General features: G+C 37.5%; 1 protein-coding gene across 10 annotated transcripts in view; it reads right to left on the reverse strand.

Moving 5' to 3' along the window:
* tenm4 (teneurin transmembrane protein 4) overlaps nt 1-19,910 on the reverse strand; it is a 220,864-nt gene that overhangs the window by 115,342 nt on the left and 85,612 nt on the right. For 4 of the 10 annotated variants that reach the window (XM_027998903.1, XM_027998902.1, XM_027998900.1 and 1 more), the window contains exons 4-6: nt 18,832-19,053; nt 4,744-4,993; nt 606-704 (exon numbers count right to left, since the gene is read on the reverse strand). In XM_027998903.1, the coding sequence (XP_027854704.1) occupies nt 606-704; nt 4,744-4,993; nt 18,832-19,053 (571 nt within the window). Of the gene's footprint in view, nt 1-605; nt 705-944; nt 1,020-4,743; nt 4,994-18,831; nt 19,054-19,910 lie in introns of all 10 variants that reach the window. The other 6 variants (XM_027998908.1, XM_027998904.1, XM_027998909.1 and 3 more) reach the window with 4 other exon arrangements.

Below are 19,910 nucleotides of genomic sequence, written 5' to 3' on the forward strand. Positions count from 1 at the left end.
TTCAGGTAAGCGTGGGGTTGTCAAGGCTGTCCAGAGGGGAGATAAAGCACATAAAGCTGCAGAATGGTAAAAAGCAGATTTATTCGCCCTTGAAGAGCATGGTTGACTATCTCAGGAAAACATGTGTAGCTCTCCGTGTCCAAGTGCCGTATGATCAGCCCATCAGAGAGTCAGTGACAGCAGCACTATTGTCAAGGCCATTTCAGTGACAAGTTTACAAGACGCTCCCGAGCGACAGTGACATGAGTGTGATTGAATGTCATCTTACAATGTGTGATGTGGAAAGTCAAAGAGACCATACTTTATTTGTAAATCTCAAAGACAAATAGCTTGAGCATCGTATTTTAGCAGTTGAAGTTTCAAAAAGCGGCCATGTTTGACATGACTGAAAAACAGCACAACCAAACAATGTGACTTGATGCAAATTAGGTGAGTTGCATCAAAGCTGAAGACACAAATGCACCCCTTCTAGCACTGCAGGAGACGCACAAAAGTGATTGACAGTGTTTCCAAACAGGGGGAATGCTTGATGGAAAAATAGCACAGGCATTCATTGTTATCATGGCAAAGCAGATTTTGAGCCACAGAGCAAACATGCAACATACCCGTCGTTGTACGAGGCATCGTGGCGTGCTGATGCCAGAATGTCCATCTCAATCAAGTTGTCCTGCAAAGTCTCAAGGAATGCCTGCTTTGCTATATTTCTACACACAGGTGGAAAGATGGATATGAAGCTAGTGTGAGACATGCATGCAATAAAAAAACATGAAAATGCCTGTACAGAATGTGATCACCAAACGATATCAATCAACAGGTAAAAAAAGAGCATCACAAGAGATGGCGTGGGGAAAAAGAAACCAAGGCCCTTATGGAACTACTTCTAAAGAAGAGTGGGACAAATGACATCTAACTCTCTTGCTGCTCTCATTTGTACGCTTCCATACCTTGTTTTGTTTGAGCCCTGTCCTTCTCTGCAAGCGTCTTGCTCTTCTCTGATAAACATTAGAGTATTCTGGCTCCTTTAAGGTTGTGGTTGAAAGACAAAAATGCATCACTTACTGTACATACGAAAAGTTAGCTTTAGACATTTTAGTATTAATTTTAAGTAGAAAAAAAACTAATCATTAGAGATGCACCGAGAAGTTATTTGCCTTTCTTGAATGTCCCTAAACAGCTGACAAAAGCACTCTTCAAAGTGGAAACTGTTACACAGTGAAGAGCAGTTGGCTAGTGCCTATGAGGTCTTAATAAATAAAATTAGAAGAAGCAAACAAAAGTAATAAGCTCCTTCTATGGAGGCATTTTCTTTAGACTGCTATTATTAATATTGTTTTGCAAACAGCAGGAAGTTAAACAGTTTGATTTGGTTTCTGATCCTAATATAAATAATTAATAAATTTTTAGATCAGAAAGATTGCCTCAGCAACAGTAATTTACAGTAAATCAAACCATAAACCTATAAGTTAAAGCATAATAGCTTTTTGCTCTTTAAATATACAGCCTAGACTATATAAAGCTGTAAAATTTCAGGGTTTTGTGAAGTAAAAGTTGAGAACAAAAATAATTTCAGAGCATTTTACACTTTGATTGGGATAACTGTCCTGTACAAGTAAACAAAAACAGTTTTTAAAGAAAAAAAATACCATTTTACATAATTGTTTAAACTATAATTATGCCCCGGCACTAAAATATGGCACATAATCTGTGAAAATAACAAGCTCCTCTGCTTTCTCCCCGTGGTCCTGCTATCTGCAGAAGTAAACCAGCTTTAAGACAGATACATTTCATAGAATGCAGGAAGTAGACAAAAGTAGCTATATACATCTAAAGTTGTCAAAAAGAAGTCAAAAATCAATTTAAATTGGTATCAATGGGTCAGAGCTTCACAAAATTTGTAATCAAAAATCAGCAACAGAATCTCTGATCGGTGCACCTCTGCTGATTAGCAGAAAAATTACAACACTTTATTGCTCAACTGCTGTAGCACTACAAATAACACATTTTCAGTTCTTCTGTAATACATCTACAGGCTTGTGTCTCCTTTCTCCCCATGTTGAGAGCTACATTCCATAAGGAAATACTCCTCCAGTGCAATGGAGAAATGAACCATCTACATGCAATGGGAAGGCTGAACACGTTCAGTGGCCCAAGAGAAAAGGCTGGATTTTGATGCATGCCCTGTGGAGCTCAGCACTGGACTCTCCTCAGCTATAGCTCTGACGATGAATGCAAAGTTCAATGAAGCAAATGACGGAGGGATGCTTGGCAGAAGCTCTTAAGAAAGAAACAGTAAAGTCAACAGAGTCAAGCAACTACCACTGTCTCTCATACAGTTGAGACCTATTGATGCCTTTTACATCTGTAGGTTTAATTTAAGAGACATAAGAGAGAATGTTATGGCATTAAACAAGGAAAAAGTAGAATTTAATCCTACAGGATCCTTTAGGATACAACTAACGATTTTAGTAGTATTACTTTGAAATTTTATCTTTCTTTAAGGCTATGTATGGGTTATAAAACTCTGTGGTTTCAGCAGAACTATTTTCTCTCCTCACCATCTGTCTTTTGCTCCACAGGGAATACCTGTGCAGCATTAACTGGAGCTGGATGATGTGTAATCATTCCTTATACTTTATACTGCCCCACCAGCCGAAACTGATTCTCATTTTCCTGTTGAATGAACCGTCTCACAACAGCCGAGGGACGAGACAACAAGTCTCTTCATGACTCTTTTATTTACAGTTGTGAAAAATTAGCTATTAGTAGTTTTCCCATTAAAATAAAATGCTAATTTGAATAATGTTTTTTTAAGGAGTAGTTTCTAAAAATGGATGGAGGACACAAGATGGAACATTGGAAATGTTCACCAGTGTTGCTATTTTTCCAAATTGTCTCAGTTCTACAGGTCTGACCCAAAAATGTTTTCATATTTGAAATCAATATAGGTCTGTGGCTCACCAATTCGTCTTTCCAACCAGATATAAATGTAAGTTTATAAGCAAATGTATTTTTCATGCAGATTATTTTGATGATTAATCAGATAAAATAATTGTCACAGAGAGGAAGACTTCCAAAAGAAACATTTTACTATTACATTTTCTGTACTTTAAACTACTCTATGATGGCACATGGCGAACAAAAACGTAGGAAATATTTAGATATTTCTTAGTTAATGTAAGGTTCATAACTCTTGGGAATACACAGTAACAGTTGATTTAGTGATGCAAACCATGCTAACTGTGTTAATTGGAAATTTAAGATGTTAATATTATGCTATATTTGCATAAAGGGGACATATCATTTACTGCAGATCTGCTAAACAGGATCATGGTCTTCTGGCTAACCAATTCCAGAAGCCACCATTTTTAAATTTCGCTGCAATTTTTTAGTACAAATTCAAGGATATGCATCCCAAATCAGGTTAAATCACATTAAAATAAAAACAATATTGTCGCTGGGTGTAGATGCTTTTCAGACCACTTTGTCATACATTTTCCCACATAAATAAAAATTGGCTATTTTTAAACTGATAAAAAGAAAAATCTCTAAACCTATTTTTTAGATACTGTTTATAAATCTAAATGGCAATATTGCTGCCAGTTACATGTCAACACAAAGCTGCCATTTGTGCAAAACTGGCTTTTTTTGCTCAGAAGTTTTTTGAGCTCAAAATTCAAAGGAGAAATTGACATGGTGAGAAATGCAGGAGGAGGAAAACTAGCTTAGAAAAAGGGTTTATCAGAGTTATTGAATTTAGCTTTACTAGCTACACTCAAATCTGTTTGAACAATAGTGCTTCGATTACAGCTTTGACAAAATGGGCATCAATTACTGCTCTGTGACACTTTTATTGAGGGTAAAAAATGAAAGGAAAATCATATTTTAGAGGAGACTACCTGTCAGAAGTGTGCACTCAGCTTGCTTTTCATTCACAGGGCATTTATCTCTAGTTTTCTAAAATATAAAAAGAATAAATGAGTACAAACGAACAAAAACGTTTAGTCACTACTGTGGTGGGTAAAATTGCAGCCCTAATGTTACAGTTGAAATGCTCTGACTCAATCCTAACCATCAAATCTACAAAATGAGGAGAAATTCTCCCACAATTTGAGGCTTATTGTAGAAATTTTCTCAGGTGGTAACCTGGCTACAGCCATGATTGAGCTTTTCTTTTTGAAGATTATACGCCACCGTGAAAAAAGGAGATTATTAGAGCGAAGGAAATCATTTTGCCTTGAAATTCTTGACAATACCAGTCAAGGAAAGACCAACAGACATTCTCTTAGTTCCAATAATACTCGACAAATCTACTTCACTCAAGAGCCTTCTTATTGAGAATGTGCTGGAGAACAAAGAGTTGATTAATATAAAATAAATAGACACCAGGACTGAAGGAGAGAAGCGAGGAAGCATGCACACTAGAGCTTGGATGGAATTTTGCATTTTTCTAACATTATTATTATCAGTCAAACTAGATTTGGCTGAAAATCTGTTAATATTTGACAAGCAACCAAAAGCAACACTTTTCTCTTGTTTTCCACAAAAATCGTGTTCTTCAAAAAGTTAGGCCTTTTGGTCCAAGCAGTTTTAATTTTCTTGCTCTGCTCCTTGTTAGCTCTGCGGTAACATAATATAGAGCTGACAACACAAAAAGCTGAGTTCGATGGCAGAAGCTTGTGCTCATTCCTAAAGATGCCAACATGTCTGCCTCGCACATTGTTAGGGAGACAAGTTGCACGGTACCTCGTTTCCAGCGGGATGTTGCTGTTGAGGAGCCAGTTGTCCTGAACGCTGCTGGAGTCTTGACCACTGGCGGGACCCTCCGGGGGAGCGGAGCTGTCTGTGGGCGCTGGACTGGCGTTGCTCCGTGGAGTGTAGTTGCTCCTGTTTAACGAGTTAATAGAGGCTGCATGGTGCTGATGATTGGGCGAGTGAGAATGGGAGAGGGGTAGCGGAGGCGTCCGCAGCCGAGAGTGATTTTGAAATGCTCCGTCTGAAAAGAGAGAGCCGGGGAAAAAAAACAGGAAATAAATAAAACATGAAAAAGAAAGCATTTACCTGAAGGAAAAGAAATCCAGTCGTTAAATAATCACTTTGAGGAACTTTTTAGTCCTTCCTACCTTTGAGGTTACCATCAAAGACTGACTCACAATTTGTTTCCCAGCAGTGCTAAAATACTACTGATCTATTCAGGTCCGCAGCTTCTGAAAGAGTATTCGAGTTTTTTAAGCTTCGTCTTAACAAAAAAAAAAAAAACCTTTTGGAGTTACCTTTTAAACATTTTCACAGAAAATTGCAGAAGGTTGTTTAAATTTAATTCCCTCCCCCTGTAAAACGTAGACAAAGTATGTTTTATTTTCCAATGATAAATGCTACAAGTCACAACCACTAAACAAGTGATATTTTGTTAGTACTTTGTGCAAGTGAAAATTTGTATTTTTATAAAAAGTTATTTTTAAGGCTTTTGATTTGTCTGAGTAGAAAAAAAAATCTGCAGGTCATAAACATAAGAAAATTAAATAGTTTTTATATTGGACATCCAAAAACAGTTTCCACTGAAAAAAGTGTCATATGTAAAACACTTTCAGGGTGCATTCACACCAGCCCTACTTAGTCCATCTTAATCAAACTCTAGTTTTTCTAAGCAAACAAACCGAGGTTTGATTAAGCAGGTCTCATGTGAATGCACCCTAGACAATAATTAAAGTAGAAAAAGAAACAAGATAAATTAAGCATCATATTAAGAAGGCTGTGAGAAGACAAATGACAAATTGGGAACTTTAGCAAGACAGTCATGAAAGAACCATTTTGATTTTAAGTGGAGAATAAATTTAAATGACTGCAAACTTTACCACAAAAAAAGAAAAGTCAATTTCTGACTTTAATATTGGTTTTGGACTAAAACAAAACCTCCTAATAGGCTGGACAGTGCCCTGCAAAGGAATCTATACCTTTACCTTAGCCAATTTACATTTTTGTTGCATTGTGTTAAGTTAGGATTTTATGTAATTAGATCCATAGAAAAACAACACAAATAAAAAAGTGAGTCGCACATTTGTGTTCCATCCCCTTTACTACGATTCCCCTAAATTAAATTCAGCCAACATGCAAGAAATGTACCCAAACATACCAAGACATGACAGCCAGCAAATACTGACAGGCCAGTCGAAGAAAGCGTTAATCAGAGAAGCTGCCAAGATCGCCATGTTAATGGAGATGTTCCTGCATTTCTCTCCTCATTCCACTGTTTTCATTTGTGTCACTGCGTGATTTTACACAGGTTGACCTTATGCTGATAATGTGATTGAATTGTCACAGACTAGACGTCAAGATGCAAGACGAAAGCAACTGTGTATCAACTGTATATATTCTAATAATTGGATTATACATATGAACTTGTCAGTTTACTCAATATAAAAAAAAAAATCAGTCAAGTTAGAGTAGTCTGTTGCTGACATCACTGGGCGTGAATGCTTTTACTGTCTAGAGTGTATATTCAGCATAATCAACTAATAAACACCATTAAAACTAAAGTTTGAACTTTCCTGCAGTAGCACCATGGCAGGCATTTTCACACCAGCAGTTTCTAACAAATTAACACAGAAACTTACAAATCCCTTTTAATGACAAGCTACAAAGACCTCACATGAAACACGCTTCAAAAAGAAAGAAAGAAAAAAAAAACTCTCCTGCTCATTATTTCTTCTAACTGATCTCCACCACTGTGTCCTCTCTGCCTCCCACTGAGACCGGTGCAAGTTTACTCTGAACAGACACGGACTGGCTTGTTTAAACAAATGAGCTGGTCTCTTCCTGAAGTTGACAAAGTCTCACAGCTTTTTAGGACACTCATTTAGACTAGGGAAGATTGTTGGAGCATGTTTTTTTTTTTTTCAACTAATAATGCATGTTTCACACAACTCATTAGCAGATTTAAGATATGAAATTGTTTCAGCTGTATGGCAGTAATCAGATCTTCCCTGACCAAACTGGCTGGAAATGCCAAACTGCCTAGAAGAGGAGATAGTAGTCTCTGGTCCTATTCTCACTCTTTGATACTCTGCTCTCCACAAGATAAAGGACTGATGTCTTTTTGCACTCTGTAGCCATTTATTTCCACGTTTCCTAAGCCATTCATCAATCAATGAACTGCTGGCTTTACACAGAAAGGCTTTTCTTCGTAGCCGTTGAGCCTTTATTTCACAGATATCCTCAGCACTAAATTGCCAATTTACAGCGCAGAGAGCAGAATGCAGACACAGAGCGGGCTTATTTCCTATAATCAACTCCTTCATTAAAGCAATACCGACTCATGTCAGTCAACAAGTTTCGACTCCTATCAGATTTTTTTTTCAGGGTCAGGAACTTAAAGCTCCCATATTAACAACATGTGTCAATCATGTAAGACTGATAGACCTGCACCAACAACATGCTTGCATCAAGCTTCATTGTAGTTGTTCAAAATGGGAACATAGCCATTTGTGCTAGCAGCCAGTATGCTAATAAAGCAGCAAGAAAGCTAAAATATGCCGAGTTTAATTCTATGTTTCCCAGCCTAACAAGCAACGTTTAAACGGCTTACTATGTTTCTTCCTAGTATTTAAAATAAAACAGGAACTTTTACATTTAGACGACGGTGGGCACACGTCCACTAATCAACTAATGACGTAACAATTTTTTCGTTTAGCTCTTTATGCAAACTTAGCTTACCCTAAATTAATTTTTTCAGATAAATTCAAAAACACTAATTTACCTTGCCGCTTTGTAAATCTTCAGTTGAATAAAGTTTCACATCTGCGTTGAAAGTTTGGTTATCAATTGTTCAAAATTCTCCAGGTATTTAGCCGTTTATATTCATGCTCTTACTTTGAAAGGGGTGACATTTTTTTACAGAGCAGTTGAAGAACTTTATTTTCAGGAAGAAACATATATGAACAATATAAAGAATGGATAGTAAAAAAAATAAGATACAAACATGAATACAATATCTAAGGACATTATAAGAACACGTAAATGATGATGTTAAAATTAAATTAATATTTGATTTATTAAATTGGTGCTCGGGGATTGTAGTCTTTCAAGGAGAGATATCATTTGAATTGACATTAGCATTTTAGCATTAGCTTTCTCTAAATCCTTCGTAGGTGTAGTGCATTATGTTAGCAGAAATAATGTTTGTGATTACTGGTTTAAGGTTAACGCAACAAACTTTTTTGGTTGTTCACCACTGCATTTAGATTTAGTTTTAGATAATTTCTTATGTTTAAAGAAGTATATTTTGTCTTTGGAGACATGATTTATTCCTTCCAGCAGTTGAGACACTTAAAAGTATCACAGTGTGAGGTAAAACCACACAGTTTTTGATGACCTCCCTCCAGCTCAGTTATGTACCTGATCCCAGAAGCCATTCATATGGTTATGCTAATTTGATACAGAGATGGCACAGATACACAGCAAAATATATCTAAAGGACAAATGAGTCCTTGCTCTGGAAGGCATCTACTGCAAACCAAAACAAACATTTTACATCCTGGAGCGTGACCATCGAGCGATTGCAGACCAACAGCTAATTCATCTCTGCAGCACCTTCTTTTCCTGGGGCAATGTTCTCAATAATTATAGATTCTACATTTGCCATGTACCATCAAACGTAAATACCTGCAGATCTCTACACTAAACATGCAATTTAATTCTCAGGGCTTTGTGTGCTTTCGTAAATCTATCTGGATCAGTGTAAATATGAACACTCTGTGCTGTATATTTGCAAAGTCATAAACATGTCAGAAAAATTACACTTATTTTAAGTGACTTATAAAATAGCAATACAGCGTCTCCATTATTCATAGTTTTGCAATATTTATGATTAATGCAACATTATTTTCAAATAGTTTCTCAGCTTTTGCTTGGGAGACAGACAGCTTCTCTTTGTGTAAGCTTATTTTTTCTTCTTTTTCAAGCAACTTCCAGTATATGTTGAGGTTAGAGACAATGAACTACCCTTTGGCATTAATGCTGCAAATGTATCTCCAGGAAGATATTCATCTTTCTACCCTTTTTGTTTGTTTTACTATTCATTGTAAAAACAATTGGCAATACTGCTATATGAAACAATTCACTTTCCATAGAAATTTTCCTTCTTTTTGTTTTATTTGTGTCCATTTCCTCTATGCTCCCTTGTTTTGAGGAAGATAACCACCCAGCTTGAATCTGGTTGGGTTGGACTGTTTTTTTTTTTCCCCTAGTTAAATGTAATTCTTCTTTCTATTGTGACACACCATATATGCTCAGTTTGGGTGCTTGTCATTTCATCTATTTGCAGTTGTGGTTGTTTTGTAATCAACTTTTCCTGGTATAAAATGGTGCCGTCTACCGCAGGATGTTTCAAACTGAACAGCCTGTATTTTCCCCTTTTAACCCACTTTGACAACCTACGATTTAAATGAAATTTTCTATATTCTACTTATAAAATGCTGTGAGAAAATATGTCTATATGACTACACATAAATGGACAGACTATTCCCAAAAGCATTTGGTCAGTTTCATTAGGCTTACATTCGATGCCACTTATCTTTAATGCAAATTCTTACATATGTCATCGATACACTTTGTGCATCTTCCAGAGCTTCAACTCTTTGTAGACTACAAGGTTTAGGGGGATTCTGTTAGGAATTTCAGAAGACTTTCGGGCAAAATATTTATGAGGTAAGACACTGATGTTGGACAATACAGTAAAATAATAGCAATATTTTGTGTAGCCCAGTCAAAGTCTTCCATGTCATCCATTGAGCTAGCCTTGAGCACCGGTGCAGAGTCATGCTGGAACAGAAAGGTGGGATCCCCGAACTATTCCCATAAAGTTGGGAGCGTGAAATAGTCCAAAACGTCTCGACATGCAACAGGATTAGAAGTTACATTTACTGCAACTAAGAGGGTGAGCTTAACTCCCGAAGAAAAGACCCACACCATAATCCTTTTTGCAAAAAAAAAGTCACAGTTGACACAATGCAGTCATGCAAGTATCATTCCCCTGGCAACTGCTACAGCCAGACTTGTCCATTAAATTGCCAGACAGAGGCATGATTCATCACTCCAGAGAATACTGCTCTAAAGTCCAGTGGCATGGTTTACATCCCTGCATCCATCCTGTGCACTGCTTGGAGCCAGTTACAGAAGCTAAAGGTGTTGTTGTCACAAAATGTTCTTAAGGCCGTTCCTATTGATTTTGAGAAAGAATAATCTGTCTGTAAATGTTTCCACTGAGGAATCTTTTTATTTAATTTATTTGAAAGTGTTAAATTTTTCTGTATTTCCTGTGAATGTTCTGTAGTGTCTGTGTGCTGCTGCCAGTCTTGACCAGCATTGTCTTGCAAAAGAGATTTTTAATCTCAATGGGATTTCCTGGTGAACTAAAGTTTAAATAAAAAAAATAAATGTTAAACAAATGCACATTTGTTAGTGCATTAAGGCTTGGTTTCTTAGCCCTTCAAACCTACTTGAGAAAGCTATCTGTGCACATCTACTTAGAATAAGTATGTAGCATTTGAAAACACATTAACTCCAACAATTTACATTAAAAAGTTTGTTGAAAATGAGAAGCTGGTCCACAATGATAATGAACAACTTATAACATGCTAAAAACAACCTCAGAGACTCAATGTGATTGAGATCGGCTGTCTGATGGTGTGCAAACATGTCATTGTCCTGCAATACACATTGTTCCACAGCCAGGTAAGTACATGTTATACTTGTAGAACTAAATATTTTTAAAAAATGAATGAGGAATGAGAAATAAAAGCGTTTGTGGTATAAAGCACAGGACAGCATGACCCGCGCAGATGTGGCGATTCAGCAACAATTATTCACTACTATCCAAGACATAGGAGAGAAAAAAATTAATGGTTTTCTATTGACCTGCTTTGCACAACCAAATGGCCAAGAAAAGGAGATTCATTTGTTATCAGAGAGACAGAGAATAGAGACTTAGCTTCAATGGCCAAAAACATTCACATCGCATTCAAAGTAGAGGCCTGATGATATCCATTCAGTGTTGGGAATGTGGGGGTTTCATTTTTCTTCCTAACAGATGCATGCACTGGTTAAGGCCTCCTGATGCTTTCTGAGACAAGTAATTAAGGCAAATCCACTTCATTAGCTAAAACCTCTTCCCCCACACCAAGAAACAACAGGAATATCGGTCTCCTTGTAAGTTGTTATAATTGCTCACAGAAAGATGTCCAGTCAGTGAGCAAAAGCCCAACTAAGCGAAGTATAGATTTTGTAATATAAATAAAATTACTGCCAATATATTCCAAAATACTTTAGAATATTTCACCTGATGCAGAAATTTCCATTTGCATGGGAAACAAGTTGTTGTTTGGCTGGTATAAAACCTCCTGCTGAATGTATCTAATGGTTTTGTATTAATCTGAATATATTAGCGGTGAATTAGACTCAGTTGTAAATTACTGAAATGTGTAAACATCTTTTGATATTAAAATGCCAATTTCAAGAGGTAGTTCACATTTGTATACAAACACCCTTTGCTCTGCCAGTTCTGTTTTGTCCTCCCAAATTTTCCTTCTAAAAGGTTGACGCTGAATGCAGTGAATGCAATTCAAACACCCAGAACATGGTCCAAATTGGACATTTGACTAGGCTGAATTAGAATTACTAAAAACTAGCATTTGTGTTATAATTTTGTTTCAGCAGTTAATTAAAAAAAAATAGATGTTTTCTTTCCTGAACTATATCTTTTTTTGTGCAGACAACCGATTATGTAGTTGGAACAAAATTATATGGGACTAAAATCAGCAATAGACTAGGTGGAAATGGTTACATGCACTGTAATCTAGGAGTAAATCAGCCTTTTGTTAAAAAGGTTCAAATTTAATCAGACGCCTGTCTTCCAGATGTAAGATTTTGTAGGGACACAACTGCTTTAATTTCCACAGCAGGAGTAATCAACAACAACATAAACACCAATCAATATACAGCAGATCAAAAAGCTGCATGCAGTGGTGCATGCTCTTTCAATCGTTACACATTTAGTTTGATGCTTGCACCTGAGAACTGCAAATACCATGACTAGAAATATCTCTGCAAAAATACTTATCATATATAATATATTTCAAACTCAACACATGATAAATACCTGCATTAATTGGGGATGACAGAAAATCTTGCCAGGAAAAGTTTATTTTTGCTTCATTTAGTCTGAATTCTTAACTTTATTTGACATTTTTTGTAGTGTCTAGGGAAATGCATATTCCTAAACAACGAAAGTTTATAGCATCCACAACACTGACGGCCACATCTGATGATATAAAGTGATAGGATATGCCCTGAACATCCACTCAGCCCACTGAGGTGCAAGTCATTTGATGGAGAATTAATCAAAAGTCATCCAGCACCAATATAAATCAGCAGATCATCCCCAAGGGCTAATCACAAGAGCAAAATTTCCAGTTGAGTAAGAATTGTCTATAAAAACACAAATAGAATTTGTCACGAACGCAGTGAAGCAGCACAACGTAGTGGCTCCGTGGAGCCGGATCTCTCTCCAAGCCCTGCTGTTTCCTACACCATTAAAAAAAAATCTGAGAGGAAGAGGCATGAGGGAATTCCAGCTGTCTTCCAAAGAACCATTTGAGAGGTAACAGGTACCACAAACAACACACTTCTCGGCTCTTCACCGGGTCTCCCTTAGGGAAAAACAAGTTCGTAGAATGCAAATAAAGCTTGATTTTTATTACCAACCAGAGGAAGACAGATGTGTTGTTTTTTAAAGAAGTAAGGCAAGCTGCCGCCAGGTTGCACAAAGAACACCAATTTATAAAAACTATTATAAAAGGGCCTGCCAGAGTTTTCAACCTAAATCCATTAAGACCAGAGCTGGCATATGTTTCACTTGGCCTTCCTTAGATCTAATGGATTTTCTGTCATTCTTTGAGCTGCCTTAGCAAGAACAAGACAAGTGGTTATGTATGCTCTGTTCTGTATGTCACTCTGCTACAAATCCATCAAGAGCCTGGAGATTTTGTTAGAAGGCACAGATGGTCTGCAATTATCATACAATGAAGGTGATGCATCTAAATTTACGTCACTGGAAAGAAGATATGTAGGTATCCTGAATGGGTTACTGTGAGCTGACAAACGGTGGACTGAATATGATCGGACAAATTGCCTGTTGACTTCACTTTACTCATAACTTCCAGTGGATTGCAAAAGTGTTGGGAACTTTGGAACTTTTCACACTTTCTCATTTAATAACCACCAACTTCAGTAGATTTTCTCCAGTTTTGAATGATGGAATGACTCCAAAAAAATGACAAGATTTGTAAAGAGGAAAAACAATGAGGCATGCATCAACTGCAATTTTTCTTTAACAAGCCTGACCTGCTGATTACGATTTTGGCCAATGCAATTTTTTTGTCTGAAAAGTTACTAAATATTTTATCAAAGTTGCTAAGTTGGCAACAGTGGTGTAACGTATGGTCTGCAATGCTTGTCATCAATGTATGGTGGGTACCAATATGATTGAGTTCAGTGGTATTCTGCTAAATACCATGCTGCTACAGCACTTAGGCATTAGCAGAATACATGTTTAGTGCTTTAGGGTTAGAAAATAAACTTTTTACTTAGTAGTGCCTGAAAATGGCATCCCAAAAACAAGACACTGTGATAGCAGTATTGTGCTGTGGGGAGGTTTTTCTTCAGTAGGGAAAAGGGAGATGATCATACAAGTCACAAATCTGACCTTTATGGCAGAAGGGCAAGACAACCAAAATTTGACATTTTTGACCTACATTAAAAATGCTGTGTGACAATAAAAAAACAGCCCAATATGAACATGAGTACATTCCAGGAAACATGGAGGCAGCAACATAATATTGTGGGTATGCTCTTTCAGTGGGTCATGGAAGCTGGTTAGAGCTGATGGTAAGATGGGCGGAGCTAAATACAGTGTAATCATGGATAAAAGGGGGCTGCAAAAGAATTGAGAAAGGGGTGTAGGATTCTAGCAGTAAAACGACCGTAAACATACAGCCGGAGCTGTAGCAAAATGGTTTACATCAAAGCATTGATGTGTTTGAACAACCCTGACTTAAATCTGAGTGAGAATCTACAGCAATACTTGAAGTCGACAAATACTCTTCATTCAATCTGACTGAGTTGGGTATATTTCACAAAGAGGAATAAAATGTTAATGTTATTGGGTGAATTTGAAATGGTTTAGGGGTTATTGATACTCTCAAGGCTCTGTACATAAAGTGTTCAGAAAAAAAGAAGAACAGGGTGCCATGTGTTGCTAATGAAATTATTATTTAGCCTCAGATAGTTCTATTCCTTGTGGTGTCTGCGGCTAAATTACTTTCTGGTGTGACCTCTTTTAACCACATTTCTCCCCCGTCTCTGCAGACTCAGGGGGGATGATTAAGCAGTTCAAATGAAGACTCATTTGAATTCACACACGGTTGCGTCCCTGAGCCTTCTGCTCAGCACAGAATTCCTGCTTGGTCAGCTGCGAGCCGCTCGGTGTGCCGGCCCTTTTCACTGGGGTGTCCGACCGCACTGAAAGCCGATACTGGCCGACCCCATGCTGCTTCGCATTAAGAGATGCTAATGCGGGGAGGCTGCAGCGTCTGAGATCTTGCAGCCCAGCGTGGCAGCGGCCTCTAACTGGCATTCTCCCCAGGAAGAAGACCCTCGGAGAAAGCCGAAGGCCACAGAGAGACACATGCTTGACAATAGGATTGCAGGCTTCAGCGAGCAGCCTCATCAGCCTTAGAGGAACTACTACTTAGTCTTCCCAGAAATAATAATAATAATAAATAAATAAAAACGCAACTCTCCCTCACTCCACTCTGAAAATAAATAAAAAACATACAGCAGCCTTGGAGGCTGCTAATGTGAATAATGATATGCCACTGAGAGCTTTCACTTGTTCAAAATCCGCCAGAACATTTTAAGTCCTGCATTTGGGCTCCAAGACGACCTTGGGCGAATGTAATCTGAAAAGATAAAACCCACCTGTTTTTCTGTGGAAAGATTCCACCATGAAAAGATTATTAGAGGCATATGTATTCTTTCGCTTTGTTTACTGACAATAAAAACATATTTTTTTATTCTTTTCTGCTCAGATGACATTTCTTCAAAGCATGTCTTGCATATCAAGGCGACCTGATTTGAAATTCTCATCCTTTTTCGCCGTGGTGGCGTTCAAATAGATATTTTTTTGCCACATGTAAATTCTGTACGCATCTTGACATGCATGGTTAATTCCCGATTACATCCGGGAATATTTTCTAAAGCAAAAATGAAAATGTTTTGTAAAGAAAAAAAAAATCCGGGAATGTGCAATCTTTTTATTATCATTCTGGCAAACACATCCAATGCCACGCTCTCATTTTGTCACCTCTCACTACGTTTTTGTCACCTTGTGAATATTAGATTTATATAGCTCTATGTAGCAATGTCACACTGAACAACTTCCAATCAAGTCATTTCATTCTGCTGAAACAAGCTCTGATTGATAGAGTTATTTAGCTACATATATTATTTCCCAACAAAATAAAAAAAAAAAAAAGGGAATGAACGTTGTGCTGTTCACTGGAGTGAAAGACTCATTTTTTTCCTATTAATCAAGAATGAGAGATACCCAGAAAGGAATAAACAAAGTCACCAAGCTTGCTAAATATTTGGATGAGGCGCTGTAAATCCAGCAGGAAAAATACGATAGAGAGAAAGCTTATCTAAGTTGTCTGGATTAATTGAACAAAACTTGGAGATGCTTCGCTCTTCTTCTCCAAATTTTAATGAGAGCAATATTCATAAAAAAAAAAAAAGTCAAGTCTCAAAATGAAACATAATATCCCATTAGGGGTGTGACAAACAAGATGAGATTTAAGCAACGTTTAGTAAAAAACTAAGAATTTGCAGGTCCTTATATTTGGCTATTGTTTTTTTTGGTCAGTAGCATTGCTTCGATTAAAAAAACGTAGCAGTATGTGCGCACAGTGACACTTACTAAAAGGGTCTTTCAAAGCCCTAATGACAACCAGAGGTAGCAACTCGAGCTGCTGAAATTCCTCCTTACTCCTCTTTCTGACAGCCTAAGGCTAAACTAAACGATCTATCCATGCAAATTACATTCATTGTTGTGAGAAACTTCTGCCATGGTAAAGGTCTCACCCCCCCACCCATATTGCCTACAGCCAATCGTGCCACTGCTGGGTGACCACAGTGTTGATGCAGAGGAATTAGCAGGGAGATTTGCAGTGGGATTAATAACTCATTCCACTGCCGACCTGAGCAGCCAGTCAGGACACTTTGAAGTTTCATATAATGAAAGCCTTCGGCTAGTTAGCTTGATCAATGACTTAAATCATTCATGTTGTTTTAGGAGGACTGAGGTAGCGACTTCAGTTCAAAACACTGAAGAACTTTACTCTAAATTCACATGCTGACTTGTGGGAAATTAGCTTCTTTAAACATAGGCGATATTATGAGAATTCTTTTTATACGTGCAAGTACTGGTTTTACGTATTTTTAGATTCTGTATCTGTTTCCAATTTTGACCACAGTCATGGAGATGAAAAATCAGATTTTCCTCCATATTCATCTAAAGCAGGGCTGTTAAACTCATTTTCATTTTGGGCCACATGTAGACCACAAATGCCCTCAAAGGGCCAGTTGTGGCAGAATGTTAAGGTAAAACCACTAAACTGTTATAATATTGTAATTTTTCCACATTTGATTTGAACTTCTTAAGAATAAATATTTTAAATCTTTTTTACATTGATGTAATTCGTCTCTATACCAGGCACCTCCAACCTTTACAATCCTGAGAGCCATAAATGCCTTCAGTACAGCTTCTTCAGAGCCACAAATATTATAATACCTTAAAAAAAACCGTATTTTTTTAGATAAACATGTACTTCAGGAAATTTGTTACAACTATTATTTTTTTTATTTAAAAATATAATTTTTTTTTTATTATTATACACAAAGACTCTTAATTTATAAGAGTCTTTGTGGAAGGTCCAAGACCCACTTGTGGCTCTGGCACCAGAGGTTGCAGTCCCTTGACCGATACAAATAAAAGCTGATTTGATTTGACTGTTAATATAATATTTAAGCACACAAGTGTTATCTTGAACTTCCATTTCTGTGGCCCTTGTGGCCTGGAGGGCCACAGAAAAAGCATTGGCAGGCCAAACTTTGTCCACTGGCCATATGTTTGCATCACTGCGTCACTTTTGATGTCAAACAAATATAATGACATGGCCAACCCCAAACACACACACACATAAACACCCACACGCACTCCCCCACACACAAACAGCAAAAAGATGAAAACTACCTTTAGTTATTGACACCAACATAATTATTTATGAGACCAAAACGGATATGTTACAAAATGACTAACATCTAGCATGAACATATATCCATTGGAATCGGTAGGCCTGACCTCGGCGAAAAATAAAAATGTATATGGCGAAAGGATAAGTCTAATAAATGTATCTTTACTTTTGAAAGCTTGTCAAGAAATGGACAGAATCCCACATTATATGAATAAGTGCTGCATTTATTGATGCATCAATCAATTCAGCAGGGATCAAAATCAATCATCAGTTTCCCATGACTGGCTTCCAGTACAGGCTGTTAAAGTCTGAATTTAGAATTATTAGTATGAAAGCATCAAGACTAAGAGCTTAAACTTTTTTGATTTATCTTCTGAGATTTGTAAAAGTTTGATGGAGAAAAGCAACATATGCTTTAATAATAATTAATGAATAATCTTGTAGTTTCTACACTTCTAGTTGCAAATATTTTTTCTTTAATGTGTTGAGTAATTTAAGAGGAAAATATGCAACTAGTCAGAGTTGCAACTACCATGTCAGACATTAAAGACAAGCATGAAACGGTATTAGCTAAAGATCTGCCTGACCGGTGCATTGCTGCAATTTTTGTTTGACATATTTTTTTCTTAGTAAAACAGAAAATAACATCAGTGAGTGTAAAGTTCTCCTTAATCATCATCAATAACTTTTCTAATCTCTCAATCTGTTGATGAATTTAGAATATAGCAACAAGAAGTAAGAAATATACATCAAAAACACAGTTTTACTCCTTTAAAAAGCTATCATGTCTGAACGCTCAAGAACGTCCTCTTCATACTTAAATCAGTAAGTTAACTGCTGATATCATTTATGACACTTTCAGCTTCCTACTCGGTAAACATACAGCTTTACAATCAGATTTTGTTTTCGTCAACTGTCAACACTGTGTTAGCACTTTGAGCTGAAATGTCATTCTGTCAGTCTGAATGAATGTTACAGTATCAGCAGGAGTCTGCATTTCAACATAAAAAAAACAGCTGATGTTTTTTAATGAGCAACCGCACAGGGAGTCCATGAAACTTTATACAACTCAGAAGAGAAGATGCTACACTTGTGAGTTACAAGAGCCTGACATTTGCACCTAGTATGTTATAACTTTTTCTCACTTATTTCCTATCCAAACCACCCAACAGAAATATCAATGACAAATCTTTCCTGCTGAACCAAAATCGCCCATCGCTTTGCTGTGAACTTTTCCGACCTCACTTCAGAGAGTTCTGCTCATTTCCTGAGGCTACGTATCGACTCGAAGTTTCAGCTCTCTCTTAAGGTGCTTAAATAAAAAAAAAAAAAGAAGAAGAAGGACATTATCTTGCCCGTAGCCATCTGCATGACCTGTAACACAACACATCCAGGCGTGTGTGCGTGTGTGTGTGTGAGGGGCAGGCTGAGCTCCAGAAAGCAACAGTAAGTGTGAAAAGCAACTCACCATCAGCAGTTGCAGCGGAAGGAGCATACAGGTTCCCTGAGCCAGTTTTAACTAAGAATGAATTGGGGCCAAACTCATCCTCAGAGTCAGAGTCCTGGGCTGGCTGAGCCGCACTGTTACCTAGCAACCTCCCGTGGTTCTCATTGGCTGCAATGGAAGGGGGAGGGTATGGGAGCTGCTCAACAGGGGAGGAGGAGGCGGATGAACAATGCAGCGGAGGACCTGTGGACCACAAACAGAGACAACACATGGGGGGGAAATGAAACACCCAAACACAGGCATCGTCACACAGAAGCAGAACACACACACCCACACACGCACCCCTACACACCCCAGCGTACACGCAAGACTTAACTCTGACACTTCAAAAACAAACAGGGACACATCTGCCTTTGTCTCTGCCACCTCATTCCAGCTGGGAAGAACAATACAAACAACCAAAATGACTTTGAGAGTGAACAGAGAAGACATATGCCTGGCACCGCTTGAAAAAACACAAAAACTATAAAACACCTTTTTAAGATGTCTGTCTGCGTGAAAAAAAAAAAAGTCTGGCTCCAATGTAACGGGAAGAAAAAAGAAAAAAAGAAAAAAATTAAGATCCAAGAACAACATACACTTATATTAACTTTGAGTAAATTGCCTACTTTTAAAAATACATAATTTTTCTTGTGCTTTCCAGAATATAACTGCAGCGGTGTAAAGATGTGTAACTTTAAATCGATGGTTATTAAGAAGACTTGATAAACTCAAGATGGCGCCTTTTCTTCCCTAATAGTGACTTAGTTAGGTTCTCTTCCAGCCTTGTTGGAGACAGTTCCTTTAAGCATCCTGTTTTTACGCTGACTAATATTTGAGCTTCTTTATTGTAGTCAGTACTCTACTTATGCAAAGCATGCATCTGTCTTAAGTGATGGTACTAACCTGCTACCTGACATTGATTCATTGAACAGAATCTTTTAACTGACCAAAGAGAAGCTGGTTCTGTTGCAACATGATGATGTGCTAATATGTTGCACTTGCCACAACATTCTCTCTTGTAGAAGCTGTTATTTGGGGAAGATGATGCCAAGTTAGCT

This window comes from Xiphophorus couchianus, chromosome 18, assembly GCF_001444195.1.
Source record: "Xiphophorus couchianus chromosome 18, X_couchianus-1.0, whole genome shotgun sequence".
Classification (NCBI taxonomy): Eukaryota; Metazoa; Chordata; class Actinopteri; order Cyprinodontiformes; family Poeciliidae; genus Xiphophorus; species Xiphophorus couchianus.